Here is a 16020-nt window from a genome sequence, read left to right as displayed (position 1 = left end):
CTCCAGTTGGGGGCGGAGTCAGATGGGGCGGAGTTTGGGTTCTCTCCGCCACGCCCCGGCCCCGTCTTCCAATGCCGCTCTGTGATTGGTGGGGCGGCCAGCCAACCTTCGTAGCTATTGGTCGAACGGCCGTCGCTCTTCCTGCCGGGGAGTCGCCTACGCCTACTTCCTCCCGGGAGGAGGGGCTCGAGTTCCGCGTCGTCGCGCAGAGCTGACTCTGGGAGGCGTTTGGGCCCAGAGAAGTGAATCCGCCGCTTGCGCCGCATGGAGTCCGAATCGGAAAGCGGGGCTGCTGCTGACACCCCCCCACTGGAGACCCTAAGCTTCCATGGTGACGAAGAGATTATCGAGGTGGTAGAACTTGATCCCGGTCCGCCGGACCCAGGTGAGAACTGCCGCTCCTCAGGCCATGGGACAGGAGACGCTCACCCCTGGCCTCTGACCCCTGCTTTTCCCCGCTCCCCTCCACACCCGACCGGTCATTCCTACCGATATCCCTCTTCCCCTCCTCCCCCACTCCCACCCTCACACTTAGTTCTCAGGCCTGGCTGGGGTGGGGGTTCCCTGACGCCTCCTCTGGCCCTTCCCCTCACACACCCCCTTCCCATCATCCCCTTGGCCCTCCCTTACCTCACGGTCGCTGGCCAGCCGTGGCCTCCCGTCCTGTGTCCCGCGCGCCCCCCCGGACCCCCGTGTGTCTGACTCCACCTTCCCCTCTCGCCACATGACCCGCCCCAGCCTCAGGCCTCCTCATCATGCTTCTTTCCGTACCTCTTACCGCCTCCCGAGCCCCATCTTCTAACCCTCTCCCCAAAGCAGATGACCTGGCCCAGGAGATGGAAGATGTGGACTTTGAGGAAGAAGAGGAGGAAGAGGGCAACGAAGAGGGCTGGGTTCTAGAACCCCAGGAAGGGGTGGTCGGCAGCATGGAGGGCCCCGACGATAGCGAGGTCACCTTTGCATTGCACTCAGGTAGGTCTTTGAGGCGATCCACCTCAAATCAGTTTAGGTGGGCGTGTAAGCATTAAACATCAGCCATGGACAGAACGTTATGGGGGACACAGAGATGGGCAAGATGCTGGCCTTGCGCTGGAGGAGCCCACAGGTGGGAAGGTGTGGCAGAATGGATGATTGCTTGGCTTCTGGCATCAGTCGAGACACCAGGCTTCAAGTCCTCCCTCTCCTTTGCCAGTTAACCTTGATTAACCTCTTAGTTTTCTTTTAAAAAGTTATCTTTGGCCGGGCGCGGTGGCTCACTCCTGAAATCCCAGCACTTTAGGAGAGTGAGGCAGGTGGATCACTTGAGGTCAGGAGTTCGAGACCAGCCTGGCCAACATGGCAAAACCCAGTCTCTACTAAAAATACAAAAATTTGGCTGGGCGTGGTGGCTCACGCCTGTAATCCCAGCACTTTAGGAGGCCCAGGCAGGCGGATCACAAGGTCAGGAGTTCCAGACCAGCCTGGCCAATATGGTGAAACCCCGTCTCTACTAAAAATACAAAAATTAGCTGGGCCTGGTAGCCGGCACCTGTAGTCCCAGCTACTCGGGAGGCTGAGGCAGGAGAATTGCTTGAACCCGGGAGGCGGAGGTTGCAGTGGACCAAGACTGCGCCATTGCACTCCAGCCTGGGCAACAGAATGACAGTCTGTCTCCAGAAAAAAAAAAAAAGTTATCTTTGATAAAAGCTGATGAAAATAGTGAGTATAAAATTAGAGATAATTGGCCAGGTGCGGTGGCTCGCGCCTGTAATCACAGCACTTTGGAAGGCCAAGGCGGGTGGATCACCTGAGGTCAGGAGTTCAAGACCAGCCTGGCCAACATGGTGAAACCTCATCTCTACTAAAAATAAAAAAAAAATTAGCTGGGTGTGGTGGCATATGCCTGTAATCCCAGCTACTAGGGAGGCTGAGGAAGGAGAATCACTTGAACCTGGGAGGCGGAGGTTGCATTGAGCTGAGATTGCGCCACTGTGCTTCGGCCTGGGCGACAGAGCAAGATTCCATCTCAAAAAAATAAAAGGAGAGATAATTATATCTTTTTGAGCATATTTTATATAACTTTCTCAAGTGCTAGTTCTTAGTAAGAAACTGTTGCCGGGCACAGTGGCTCATGCCTGTAATCCCAGCACTTTGGGAGGCCGAGGTGGGTGGATCACAAGATCAGGGGTTCGAGACCAGCCTGACCAACATGGTGAAACCCCGTCTCTACTAAAAATACAAAAATTAGCTGAGTGTGGTGGCGGGCGCCTGTAATCCCAGCTACTCAGGAGGCTGAGGCAGGAGAATTGCTTGAACCTGGGAGGCGGAGGTTGCAGTGAGCTGAGATCGTGCCACTGCACTCCAGCCTGGGCGACAGAGCAAGACTCTGTCTTAAAAAAAAAAAAAGAAACCCTTAACGTGATGCTCTCCTCACTCTGTACCCAACCCCGGTCGCATCCCATGCTGAGAACTGTAAGCCCTGCACCTGTCCCCACCTCTTGTCCATGGCGTTGGTGTTGGGTGGTGAGGGGAGTCACACAGTGAGGGGATCTACTCTGGCAAATAGGGAGCTTGGCAAATATGGGAAGGATCTGACAACCCGATTCTTGAAACTTAGAAGAACTTGGATGTGCCTGTGTTTTCCAGGAGGAAAGACACGCTTTGGGTGAAAGGGGGTGGGTTTCCTGAAGGTTCTGAAGGACAGAGCCCTAGGTGGGAGCTCTGTCCCCTTACCCATGGAATATCTCTTGGGACAGCATCTGTGTTTTGTGTGAGCCTGGACCCCAAGACCAATACCTTGGCGGTGACCGGGGGTGAAGATGACAAAGCCTTCGTATGGCGGCTCAGCGATGGGGAGCTGCTCTTTGAGTGTGCAGGTGAGGGGGCCGAGGTAGAGGACTGGGAGAGGTCATATTGTTTTGGGAGATCTTAGGAGGCTGGCCTGCAGTGGTTGTGCATCCAACAGCCACTTAGTGACGTCTCTTTTGTGCCAGCTCTGTGCTGGGCCCCAGGGACGCAGGGAGAATACTAGTGTGTTTTGGGCACAGAGGCAGGAGGCACTAATTGGCCAAGGGAATCCAGGAAAGGTCAGAGAAGGCCACATTAGTATAGGAGCAGTTGGGTAGAGGGGAGGACGTGGGATTGCGGGCAGAGGTGTAGAGTGGACAGAAGGGGGAAGGCATAGGAGGCTGGGGCTTGGTCTGGTTGAGTGAGGGCCAGCAGTGTCTCTCCTGGGCGGACATGGGAGTATTGGTTCCTAGAGTGGCGGTGAGTTTCAGCACCTGTTCTGCTCAGTCCCGCCCCTCTTTTTTTTCCTAGCGGGTCCTTTCAGGGGGCCAGATACCAGAATCACATGCCCCCAGCACCAGGTACCCTATTTTTTTCCTCTGTTTCTGCCCACTTTTCTTTGAAGGCCATAAAGACTCTGTGACTTGTGCTGGTTTCAGCCATGACTCCACTCTAGTGGCCACAGGGGACATGAGTGGCCTCTTGAAAGTGTGGCAGGTGGACACCAAGGAGGAGGTCTGGTCCTTTGAAGCGGGAGACCTGGAGGTAAGATCATCAGAGCGGGAGTCAGCTCTGTGGGGCCTTGGGTTGTTGGGGGTGCAAGCTTGGGAGGCCAGTTCTGCCTTTATTGCGCCAAGCCAGCTCTGAGCCAATGCGCCCCAAGGCACAGGAAGAATGTCTACCTGCTACCTGGAAAGTCCCCGCGGAACCCCAGAGGCAGGAAACCTTGGGTGGAGCTCATGGGGCAGCCTTCTAGGTGGGATGAGGTGACGGGCCTCCCTGCTGCCCCTTCTTCCCTGTCCAGTGGATGGAGTGGCATCCTCGGGCACCTGTCCTGTTGGCGGGCACAGCCGATGGCAACACCTGGATGTGGAAAGTCCCGAATGGTGACTGCAAGACCTTCCAGGGTCCCAACTGCCCAGCCACCTGTGGCCGAGTCCTCCCTGATGGTGAGAGCACCTCCCTTATGTGACCTTTCCCGAGTGCAGAGGCTGAATCCCGGGGTATACACCTCCCAGAGCAGCCTTCTGGGTCACAGCCGGCAAACTGTGAGGCCTGCCCTTTGCAGTGCTGACCTCCTGGGCCCCAAAGCTCACAGCGCCTCCTTCCTGCTCTGAACTTACCTGTGATTCCTGGGGCAGTGTCTGGGCCCTTCCACTCTTCTTTCCTCTCCCTCTCCCCGTTCCCTTGCTTAGTGTATCTGAGCGTGCCCTCTGCCCTCTCTTCATCTGTGCCTCTCTTCAGGGAAGAGAGCTGTGGTAGGCTATGAAGATGGGACCATCAGGATTTGGGACCTGAAGCAGGGAAGCCCTATCCATGTACTGAAAGGTATCAGAGGTGGGGGAAGTGTTAACCTGGGCCTTTGTGGGGAGGGGCTGAGAACCTGGGGCAGGACTCAGAGGGGAGGTAGGACGAAGCCTGACTTGCCTCCCTGCTCTATGCTAGGGACTGAGGGTCACCAGGGCCCACTCACCTGTGTTGCCACCAACCAGGATGGCAGCTTGATCCTAACTGGCTCTGTGGACTGCCAGGCCAAGCTGGTCAGTGCCACTACTGGCAAGGTGAGTGGACCTGGAGCCCGGCTGGGTCCTCCGCTTTCCCGACTCCTCTCCTTCCTTCCTGGGTCTTCACTGTCTCCTCTCCCCACCATCTTTCTCTCCATCAAGCACCCGGATTCCGGGTCCTCCTCTGATCCTCTCTGGCTTTCAGGTGGTGGGTGTTTTTAGACCTGAGACTGTGGCCTCCCAGCCCAGCCTGGGAGAAGGGGAGGAGAGTGAGTCCAACTCGGTGGAGTCCTTGGGCTTCTGCAGTGTGTGAGTGAGGATGGGGAGAGGGGTTTGTGGGAGGGGCCTGGGCTGGGGGCCCGGGGGGAGGGCAGGGCGTGTGAGTCCAGGCCCTCATGAGTCTTCATGGTACGCTTCTCTGCCCAGGATGCCCCTGGCAGCTGTTGGCTACCTGGATGGGACCTTGGCCATCTATGACCTGGCTACGCAGACTCTTAGGCATCAGTGTCAGCACCAGGTACGGGCAGCTGGAGCTGGGGTCCCTGTGGGCTGTGTCCATAGTGGTGGGGAAGCCCAGGCCTCCAGGAGCATCTACCCCAGATCTGGCTCCTGCCTGGCCCTTGTGTGTGGCTGTCCCTCTTTGAGAATTGGGAGCATGGCTCTCAGCTCTCCCGCCAACCTCCGCCCTGCCTCTGTCATTCCTCGGGGGCAGTCGGGCATCGTGCAGCTGCTGTGGGAGGCAGGCACTGCCGTGGTATATACCTGCAGCCTGGATGGCATCGTGCGCCTCTGGGATGCCCGGACCGGCCGCCTGCTTACTGACTACCGGGGCCACACGGCCGAGATCCTGGACTTTGCCCTCAGCAAGTAAGTGAATTGGCCAAGGGCTGGGATCTTTGTGTATTTGGAAGGTGGGAGTAGTATGTGGGGGACACAGGATCCTTGGGGTGTGGGAAGGGATTCCTAAGGCAGGAATGCAGAGAGGCCTGAGGGTTCACAGCCCAGCCCCCATTCCAGTGGCTGACAGTGACCCTCCGGGGCCCCACGTCTCAGTCACGAGGGAGAGGCTGAGACTGATTTTCCCCATCGGAGTCAGCTCTGCTTCTCCCGTGCTGGGGGCTTCCTCTAATCCCCTCCATGCTGGCTGCAGAGATGTCGGCCCAGTGCTAGGCACTAGGGCCCTAGAACTGAGGGTGTGCTGGAGGAGCCCACCCTAGGGCCCCTGGGGGTGGGCTTAGGTCCCCCAGTCTCTGCCATCACATGCTTTCTGTTTACAGAGATGCCTCCCTGGTGGTGACCACGTCAGGAGACCACAAAGCGAAAGTATTTTGTGTCCAAAGGCCTGACCGTTAATGGCTGCAGCCCCTGCCTGTGTGTCTGGTGTTGAGGGGACGAAGGGACCCCTGCCCCTGTCTGCCAGCAGAGGCAGTAGGGCACAGAGGGAAGAGGAGGGTGGGGCCCTGGATGACTTTCCAGCCTCTTCAACTGACTTGCTCCTCTCTCCTTTTCTTGTCTTTAGAGACCCAGCCCAGGGCCCTCCCACCCTTGCCCAGACCTGGTGGGCCCTTCAGAGGGAGGGGTGGACCTGTTTCTCTTTCACTTTCATTTGCTGGTGTGAGCCATGGGGTGTGTATTTGTATGTGGGGAGTAGGTGTTTGAGGTTCCCGTTCTTTCCCTTCCCAAGTCTCTGGGGGTGGAAAGGAGGAAGAGATACTAGTTAAAGATTTTAAAAATGTAAATAAAATATACTTCCCAGATAGAGTGTCTGTGTGGATTTTGTGATGGCTGGACCCTAGGAGGAGCTAGCGAGGGCCCTGTCAGGGCAAGGCTGTCCCGCAGAATCGGCTGGATATTGAGTTGTGCCAGCTCCCTATCTCCAGGGGTGGTCTGTGCGCACGACACTTCTTGCCTGCCTGGAGTCGGACTCTGCCTTAATCCACGCGTATGTCTGTAGGTTCTTTCTATTGTTGGTGTGTTGAGCCATTTCCTCCTGCCTCGCCCTGAGATATGGAATGAGATAATCATAAACTGCCAGAGGAGGTTTATTCAGTCTGTGGGGTCAAACGGAGGCAGGGTCTCTGATCCAGAGAAGTGGGGCCCAGTGGAGACAGGCTGGATGGCTGAGCTGGACGGATGCTCTGGTAGGAGTCAGCAGAGGCCCTTCCTTTAGTTCAAGTCCAGGTCGACGCTGCTTTGGCTGCTTGGGTGGTAGGCAATGCTGGGGCCGGGACTGTCCCGGGAGGCTCTTCCCCGCAGCCCCTGCAGGAAGCTTTGGGCGGCTGCCCTCCAGGGGGCTGTGTAGCGCTGATCACCCAGCCCCATGGCCACGGGCACTGCCGCTGCACTGGCACTTCCCAGGGAGAGGAGGGACAACAGAGTCCCAGGCCCCAGTGGCGGGCGCTGCTCATAGGCCAGGACTGAGAGGAGCAGTGTGGCCACGTAGGGCCCCCAGCACAGCCCGAAGAGCAGCATGGCTCCAGCCTGCGCCCTTGCCTGCCTCCAGGTAAGGGCCCGGGCCAGGGCCGAGGGCTCATCGCGGCACACTGCCCGCTCCAGTCGGCAGATGTCCTGCAGCTGGCGGTGGGCAGTGGCCAGCACGCGGACAGAGAGGAAGGCAGCAGCACCCACGGCGGGCAGCAGGAGCCCATAGACTTCGAGGTACAGGTAGGGGGCTGGGAAGATAGCCTGGGAGCTGCAGTTGGCACCAGGGGTCCAGTGGTTCCACCCCAGAGCGGGCAGACTGGCAAAGAGTAGGGGACTAGCCCAGGTGAGAAGCAGGGCCAGCCGAATGCTCCCAGGGGGCTGGAGTGGCCTCAGGACTGCCATGTAGCGCTCCCCGTGCACCAGCAAGAGGTTGGCGAGCAGGGAGAGGAAGGAGAAGTTGGGAGCCAAGTAGACGAGGAGGCAGGACCAGTAACCCCGGCGACTCTGGTTCCACAGCCCTGGCAACGTGGGCAACGCCAGACCCGTGAGCAGCCCAGCCAGCAGCAGGCTCAGGAAGAAGCAGCCAGCAGGCGGGCTGCGCAGGCGGCGGTCCCAGGCGATGCCCAGGGCTAGCAGCAGGTTCGCGGTGATGATGAGGCTTGCCAGGGCCAGGGAGAGCCCCAAAGCCCCCTTGGGAATGGGGCTGGGCACCTCGCCAGTGCTGTTGGGCGTCATCTTGGTCCTGGGGACAGGGGAGTCCTGGAGCGGCAGCTGGCATGCCTGCAGGATGGGGTGGCCAGAGTTAGGATGGGGCTGCAGGTCGTGTCCTCCTGGCAGGGCGGCATGTTAATCCAGGGGCGCAGACCCACAGGCTGTGGGCTGTATCATGTTCACTGATACACAGAATTTTTCAATTAATTGCCAATTAAACATTTATATAAAAAACTATCTTTGGTTTCTATTGAAAATTCAGGTCTGGCAACACGTATGTCCTATATGGTAGCAACCAGCCAGCGCTCACTGCTGGCTGCCCTTCTGACAGTCCCCACCCAGCCAGCTTTATCCATTTCTGGTATCTGCCTTTTCTGGGCAGCTGTGTTTAGGTCTCTTGTTTAGACTGAAAGGCGGGCCCATCCAGCCCCAAAGCATTTTGTGTATCCCTGCCTCCACCGGGGAGGCCCCTAAATGAGAGCATGGACCAGGGCTGGCTGGTGTGTAGTGGTCTTCCAGCCAGCCATTAGGTGACAGGCTCCAGCAGGCCAGGTCTCGGGCACTCTGCGCCCTTCCCCCCATCTGTCCTTGTAGCCATCACAGCTCAGTGAGCAGCCTCCGGGTAGGACTTCCAGCCCATAAACTTGACTCGTCTTTGCTCCACACTAGCAACAGGGTCCTTCCTGGGAGCTGGAGGGAGGAGAGAAGCAGCCGGAGGGGACGTGTGGCAGTGAACGTGGAGATGCCAGCAGCAAGGAGAGGGACTCCCCCACACCCCCAGGCCTGAGGCTGAGCCCAGAGGAGAGGGAAGAGGAGTCAGTGGGCAGAGCCTGGCTTCTCTGTGGCTCTCATCTGTCCCTGTACTTTCTGTCATTCCCTGGTCTCAGTCCTCCAGTGTCATGGCTCCGCTGCCACATCCTGGGGACAGGGGGAGGGGTCCTGGGTCCTGTGGGAACTCCTGCTTCTGTCAACAGGGGAGCAGCTGCTGTTGCTAGGATCCAAGTCAATAAGGAAAGGATTCATACCTCTCCCCTCCTCCAGGACAGGGGATCAGGGCCCCATGGCCGCCCTGAGCTGAGAGGAAGGAAGATGCTCCCCTTCCTTCCCAGGTTCCCCCAGCACCCCGAGCCTGGGCCTCCAAGGCCTTGTGCCCCCTTTCCCCTCCCCTAAGCACGTTTTCTCTTCCTCAATCTCTTCCAGTGCCCTCCACCCAGGATGTCTTTTCCTCTCTAGAGGCCTTGCAGTTTCTGTTCCCTTTCCCTGGGCATCATCAACTCTCTTAAGCCCCACGAGACTCAGGGTCCATTACCCCAAACCTGCCTGAGCTGGAGCTCCCAGCCCTAATCGGAATGATTCCCCCCACCTCACCTCCACTAGAACAGCGACAAAGGCAGGGAGCAGCCCCCAGGGGTGATTTCCCAGCAGGGTACAGGCTGTACCACCTGCACACCCCCGAGGGTCTGGTGGCTTGGGCTGGGTGTAGTAGCCTCTCCAGGATCTAGGGTTTGGGGGTTGGGGGAGTAGCTACTCACATAGCTGTTGGGAGCAGGTATTGCCTGCCCAGCCTGGGCCTTCCTGAGTGTCAGGGAGTTGCTGCAGCCAGCCCTGCAGGGGTTTGGACCATGTCTGGTGTCCTGGCTGAAGAGCACAAGTGGACCAAGTGCATGGTGTCTCCACCCAGTGGGGACAGCAGGGCCAGGCTCTCCTACCCAGGCTCTGCCCCTGTCTGGGTTCTCAGAGGGATGGAGAAATGAGGCTGGCAGGACTCAGTCCCGGCCCCGCCTCTGGGAGGGTGGGACCTGGCATATTCCGAACTGCAGCAACTGGGAGGCCTGCCTCCCCCTCCCACTCAGTGCCCCTCTCCCCCTGCCACCTAGGTGGCAGTTTCCCTACTCCAGCTCGGAGTAATCTGAGAAATGCATTCCAGTTAATGAATAATAATGATTGACTTACCCCTCCCGACTTCCCGCCTCAGCTGATGCACTTACATTTAAGCCCCTGGACTGGCCAGCCAGCTGACAGCACACCAGGCTCCCTCCACACTTCCGTGTGTGATGGTGGCAGTGGTGGGTGTTTGGGGCCTGAGGATCTTCACTCCCCCATCCCATCACCTGATGGGCCTTTCAGTTTCTAAGGCCAGACTTGCCTTCCTGAATCTGGGGTCATTCCACACTTTTCTCAACTGCTTTTTGAGTCAAGTTCTGAACTATGAGGGACAAATGGCTCTGGGGATGTGACCTTGGGTAAGGTACTACTGGGCCTTGGTTTTTGCCTGTGTTAAAATGGGAACAAGAAAAACCACCTCTAATTAAGGTCGTGGTGGGGAATATCACAGGATAACACATATGCTGCATATACCCCAGTGCATGGCCCTTGATGGGTGGGGGTTTGCCCCAACGAACGGCTCCCTCTCTTTCCTCCCCCACGATGAAGAGGCATGAGCTGGCGCTGGAATCAGAGCTGTCTGGATCCTTTTTTAAATAGCCAGTGGACTTGGGCAAATGACTAAAGTTCTCTTGCCTTAGTTTCCTCACCTGTGAAATGGGGCCCATAGTTGTACTCACCTATTGTGAGACTAAATGAGTTCCCGTGTGATGAGGACTCAGATCAACACTTGGCCCTTCAGCACTCCGCGACAGGCAGTGATCGCTGGGAACATTATTAGGATTTCTGCCTTTCTCTGCACTTGGCCCCTCTAAGACAGATCTGCTGAGAGGGGCACATGGGGAGCTTGGGAAAAGCAAGAGGGGAGTGACACCTTTGCTGCACAGGGAAGCTGAGGAAACCAGGTATATTGAGAGGGAAGGGCAAGTTCAAGGCTGGGAAGCCAGAAGTGGTGCCTTGATTTCCACCTTGTATCAAGTGTGGCTTTGGAGTGAGAGGGAGGAGAGAAGCCCAGCCACACTCCCTTAAGGCCTGAAATGGGAGGGAACAGGCGGAAACTGCAGCAGGAAAGCTGGGACTGGGGGCGAGACATTAGGAAACACTTGCTGGCTGAACAGCGCAAGTAAATGGAGCAAAGTGACTTTGGTGCTCTCCGGGAGAGCTGGGCCTGAAGGGCTGGAGGCCCGTGGAGTGTGGCTCTGCCAGTTCTGCACAGCCAGTCAGGGATCCTGGAGAGGAGGGACTTCTGTTGGGACAAAAAGTGGGAAGAGGAAAGCATCCAGCCTCAAATCCATCCTCAAGGGAGCTGGTGGGTCGGGAGGACGCAGGGTTCCAGGGCCGGCCCTCAGAACCACGCGATCTGGTCGGGCAGAAGTCACAGGCTCTGGGAGAGTTCAGCCTGGGGCCTGAACACAAGTGGGTGTGGGACCCTTCTGATATGGGACTGCCAGGAATAAACAGACCTCCTGTTCCCAGCCCCGGCCTGCTCCCCGTGGGATCCAGGATGTCTGTTTCTTCTCTGCTGCTCTGTCTAAACACTGTGTGTGGGATGTGTGTGAAGAGGGACAGATTAGGCGGTGGCAGCCAGGGAGCCTTGGCTGTCTCCTGCTCAGCCTCGTTTCTCCCTTACTAGATCATCTAGTTCCTGTCTGTTCCATCAAGTCCTGGGGCTGACTCACCCCCTAGCTTCTCCCTTCAGCCACGGAAGGCTCTGGTGCAAGCTGTCTTCAGACGCTCCGTCCAGCTGACTGTGCCCGGACCCCATTCTCCTTTCCTCAGGCAGAGCCTGAATGGGGGTGACCAATCCAGACTCTGGCATGGAATCCTCCTGTGCCTCCTTTGTCTGCTTCCATTCTCTTAGCTATCTGAATTTCTCTCTGTTGACCCACAATGTCTGGGACTGGGTGAGTGTCATGCTGGCCGCGGGTACTAGCTCTGGACCAGTGGAGGCAGCAGGGACGGGGTTTCCTGGATCCTGGTTGGCCTCCCTGAGCCGCTGTTCAACACTTCACACTCAATGCCTGTAATCCCAGCACTTTAAGAGGCCGAGGCCTGGGCAACGTGGTGAGACTTCGTCGCTACAAAAAATAAAGATTAGCTGAGCACAGTGGTACATGTTGTGTGGTTCCAGCTACTCAGGAGGCTGAGGTGGGAAGATTGCTGGAGTCCAGGAGGTCAAGGCTGCCGTGAGCCTTCATGGCGCCACTGCACTCCAGCCTGGGCGAGAGAGTGAGACCCTGCCTCAAAATAATGATTTAAAAAAATCAGAGCCAGGCGCGGTGGTTCATGCTTGTAATCCCAGCACTTTGGGAGGCCGAGGTGGACAGATCACCTGAGGTCAGGAGTTTGAGAGCAGTCTGGCCAACATGGTGAAACCCCATCTCTACTAAAAATACAAAAATTAGCCAGGTGTGGTGGTGGGCACCTGTAATCCTAGCTACTCAGGAGGCTGAGGCAGGAGAATCGCTTGAATCCAGGAGGTGGAGGTTGCAGTGAGCGGAGATTGCGCCACTGCACAACAGAGCAAAACTCCGTCTCCAAAAAAAAAAAAAATAAAAAAAAAATCACCTTTTAATTCCCTCATCTGTTAAAAAAAAAAAAAAAAAAAAAAAGGGTAGGGTGGGCTGGGCACAGTGGCTCACGCCTGTATTCCCAGCACTTTGGGAGGCCAAGGTGGGTGGATCACCTGTCAGGAGTTCGAGACCAGCCTGGCCAATATGGAAAAACCCCGCCTCTACTAAAAATACAAAATTAGCTGGGTGTGGTGGTACATGCCTGTGGTCCCAGGTACTCCGGAGGCTGAGGCAGGAGAATTGCTTGAACCCGGGAGGCGGAGGTTGCAGTGAGCCAAGATCACACCACTGCACTCCAGCCTGGGTGAAGAGTGAGACTCTGTCTCAAAACAAACAAACAAGCAAGCAACCAACCAACCAACCAACCAAAAACCCAAAAGAACAACCCCCCCCAACAGAAATGGCAGTGCTTTTAGCAGCCCCCAGTAGGGGGCAGCACTGCTTGAACTCAAAATTGCCACCAGAGTAGACCCAGGTTCCAGTCGAGCACTCATCAGTACTACTCCAAATGAGGGTAACTTAACGGAAACCAACTCCAAGTATCAGCTCCCCTCAGGAAGGCTGAGGCAGCAGCTAGCGCTATTTCCTTTTCTTGGTTTCAATTCCTCCTCCAAGTCCACCCTTCCACTTCCTGTTAGAGTCTTAGTGTCTTTCCTGCAAAGCTCCTTATTCTTAGCTTGCAGCTTGCCCCAGGTTCCACTTTTTCCAGACATGGAGATTCCTACCTGCCTGGCCCCGGAAGTAAGGGCCATTTAACAGGGGAAAATACCAAAATACCAACTACCTTGGGGAAAGCCTGGGAAACCCCGGGAAACCCCAAGCACCGAATGAGGGTTGGCTTCTGTGGGACTTTGCTGGGGCGACAGCCTGTTACTTCTGATCCCCTTGAGTGTATAAAGGGAACCAAGATTCATTAAGTGACATTATAATTACAGGCATCATAATGCTTATGATGTAACAGACATTTATTCTCTTTTCCTTTTACAAATCCTCAGGTAGGTGGCATTATGTCCAATTTAAATGAGGCTGCCAGGGCTCAGATTAAGAAATTTGCTGTCACATAGCTATTAGATGGCGGAACCTGGATTCAAACTGTTCCTCTACAGCCCATATCCAAGGACACCTACACTTCCCAGGTGTGACCCCTTGGGGCACTGGCTTCCTGAGACTAGGAAGAAACAACTAGATCCCTTTTCCAGCCCACACCCTCAGTGTGCTTGACCCTCATCCTGAGAGGTTCCTCCTGCGGTCCTAAGGCCTCGACTGGTCACAGTGGGCTGCTTCATCTGTGACGAGGGTCTTTGAGGCTAGATCCATACTAACACCAAGTGTGTCCTTGTTAAGCGAAGAGTCAATCTGGATAGGGGTTTACACCAGCATGGATTTTTCTTTTTTCTGGGACAGGGTTTCACTCTGTTGCCCAGGCTGGAGTGGAGTGGCACAACACAGCTCATTGCAGCCTTGACCTTCAGGGCTCAAGCAATCCTCCTGCCTCAGCCTCTTGAGTAGCTGGGACCACAGGCATGCACCACCACATCCAGCCAATTTTTATTTTTTGTAGAGGCAGGGTCTTGCCATGTTGTCCAGGCTGCACTACAGATTTATTTTTGAGACAGTTTCGCTCTTGTTGCCCAGGCTGGAGTGCAATGGCATATCTTGGCTCACTGCAACCTCCGCCTCCTGGGTTCAAGTGATTCTCCTGCCTCCGCCTCCTGAGTAGCTGGGATTACAGGCACCCGCCACCATGCCCAGCTAACTTTTTTTTAGTAGAGATAGGGTTTCACCATGTTGGCCAGGCTGGTCTCAAACTCCTGACCTCAGGTGATCCACCCGCCTTGGCCTCCCAAAGTGCTGGGATTACAGGTGTGAGCCACCGTGCCCAGCCAGATTTATTTTTTTTATAGAGATGGAGAAGGAGTCTCACTGTTACCCAGGCTGGTCTCAAACTCTGGGATCAAGCAATCCTCCTTCCTCATCCTCACAAAGTACTACGATTACAGGTGTGAGCCACAGTGCTCAGCCTGCACTATGGATTTTTAATGCTGACAGTGTCTTGGAACTAGTTACTTCCTTAGGATTTACTGCTGTAGAAAATATTTATGCCTTTTCATTTTTCTCCTAACTCCGTATCTTCTAAGCAACCTTGGTTCTGCCACCTACAGTACTTACCGGAAATCAGATTCCTAGTACTGGCAAAAGAGTACAGTGAGCTCCAACATTAGTTATGTTCTACTAAGAAAGAATGCAAAAACTCAGCTGGACATGGTGGCAAGGTGCCTGTAGTTCCAGCTACTCCGGAGGTCAGGAGCTTGAGTACAGCCTCGGCAACACAGTGAGACCCTGTCTCTAAATACTAAAATTAAAATAAAAAAAGAGCAAAAACTGCTTCTAGTCAAAATTACACTTGAAAACCCCTTAAATAACTCATGGGGTAGAGAATGCATATGTTGCTGTCAATATATCCAATTAATCTAGGTTTTCCAAGTACCAGAAGTAAGTGGTCAGGGGCACCCTGAGCAGCCAATTAGAAATCAGAGTACCTTGAGCTCTCTAGCAGCCCATTTTAGTGAAATAAAATCAAGTCTGATGACTGAACGACCTGTAGTTTTCAAAATTCTCCACTGTGACTCACAGTCAAGAGACATTTCTACAATCCAGTCATGATGTGCATATGTAACTAAAATACGTTTTCAAATCAACACTTACCCTTAACAGATGTGATGCACTCTGATACTATTCAATTGCTTAAAAATGCTGGTGTCACATAAAGCTACACATATGATAAAAATGCACAGATGTACATCACATACAGTGCACGTAAATCCAGCCAAATCTGAAGGTGGGTGGACTATACTAATGACTTTTTCTTGGCTGTGATGCTATACTACAATTATACGAGATGTTAGCATGGTGGGGGAACCAAGTGGAAGGTATACAGGATCTCTCTGTATTGTTTCTTACAACCATATTTAAATCTACAGTTATCTCAAAATCAAAAGTTTAGAAAACAAAAATGCTGGTTGTGATACAGTCACAACCACAATTAATGGGTCCCAAGCCAGTATGAAACACACTGCCACGGAAGGCAGAAACCATTAGAGTGACCATCAGACCGTTGCAGGTGTCCCTAAAATTCTCCTCTTAATTCCTCACACCAACCAAGCAAACTTTCTGAAGCAATTTCATTTCAGGGACCAGAGTCCTGCTGGGGGACAGCTGCTCTACTAGGCTCTGTACTGTTTTTGACAACTGCTCTCCCTGAGAGCAGTCTTTTGGGCTGCCATGTGAGAAAGACAAACTGTGGCCAGTTAGTCTGCATCAGACCCACACATGAATACTCATCAATGTCCTGCAGGACCACACACTAAGGAACACATTTTGGGAAATTCCACACATTATTCACAATAAAAAGATAAACCAGAAAACCCTTTAATTTCTCTGTCATTGTCCAGGGAGCTTCAGGAGCAGCCACAGAGTCTCAGGGACCAAGCTTCATAAGGAAGCATGTAAGTTTGTATTAATAGCTCGCTGGGTTCCGTAGCTCACGCCTGTAATCCCAGCACTTTGAGAGGGTGAAGCAAGCAAACTGCCTGAGTCTAGGAGTTTGAGACCAGCCTGGGCAAGATGGCGAAACCTCATCTCTACTAAAAATACAAAAAATTAGCCAGGCATAGTGGTATGCACCTGTAATCCCAGCTACTTGGGAGGCTGAGGTGGGAGGATCACTTGAGCCCAGGAGGTAATGACCCTGTCTCTCAGGGGGAAAAAAAAAAAAAGTTTAAATATAGCTCACTGGCCAGCCATTCTCTCCTCTAGGGGAGGTGAGGACCTAAACCTGATGGGCTCCTGAAACTAGGGCTTCCCAGCTTAGGTTTGCAGGTTCAAGGGCAGTATAGGTCTATCCTTCTTCCTTCCTTCTCTTCTCACTTTGGACTCGC

General features: G+C 54.7%; 2 protein-coding genes across 3 annotated transcripts; one reads left to right on the top strand and one right to left on the bottom strand.

Moving 5' to 3' along the window:
- The first annotated feature begins 205 nt into the window (after window positions 1-205).
- AAMP (angio associated migratory cell protein) lies at window positions 206-6247 on the top strand. 2 transcript variants are annotated; one of them, XM_009238092.4, is made up of 11 exons: window positions 206-385; window positions 817-972; window positions 2736-2855; window positions 3392-3531; window positions 3791-3935; window positions 4231-4314; window positions 4432-4547; window positions 4696-4799; window positions 4917-5007; window positions 5203-5357; window positions 5768-6247. In XM_009238092.4, exons 1-11 carry the CDS (start codon window positions 265-267, stop codon window positions 5841-5843), a joined length of 1308 nt encoding a protein of 435 aa, XP_009236367.1. In that variant the 5' UTR covers window positions 206-264; the 3' UTR covers window positions 5844-6247. The 2 variants fall into 2 exon arrangements, with proteins under 2 accessions (XP_009236367.1, NP_001125288.1); NM_001131816.1 differs by having other exon boundaries at window positions 259-385; window positions 820-972.
- An 84-nt stretch (window positions 6248-6331) lies between these two features.
- GPBAR1 (G protein-coupled bile acid receptor 1) lies at window positions 6332-15910 on the bottom strand. The gene has a single exon (XM_054549826.2). The coding sequence runs from the start codon at window positions 7647-7649 to the stop codon at window positions 6657-6659; it is 993 nt and encodes a 330-aa protein (XP_054405801.1). The 5' UTR covers window positions 7650-15910; the 3' UTR covers window positions 6332-6656.
- Between the last annotated feature and the right edge of the window lie 110 nt (window positions 15911-16020).

This window comes from Pongo abelii, chromosome 11 (assembly GCF_028885655.2).
Source record: "Pongo abelii isolate AG06213 chromosome 11, NHGRI_mPonAbe1-v2.0_pri, whole genome shotgun sequence".
NCBI classification, from domain to species: domain Eukaryota; kingdom Metazoa; phylum Chordata; class Mammalia; order Primates; family Hominidae; genus Pongo; species Pongo abelii.
The sequence above is the reverse complement of the archived record's forward strand: the minus strand, read 5'-3'. Positions and strand labels throughout refer to the sequence as shown.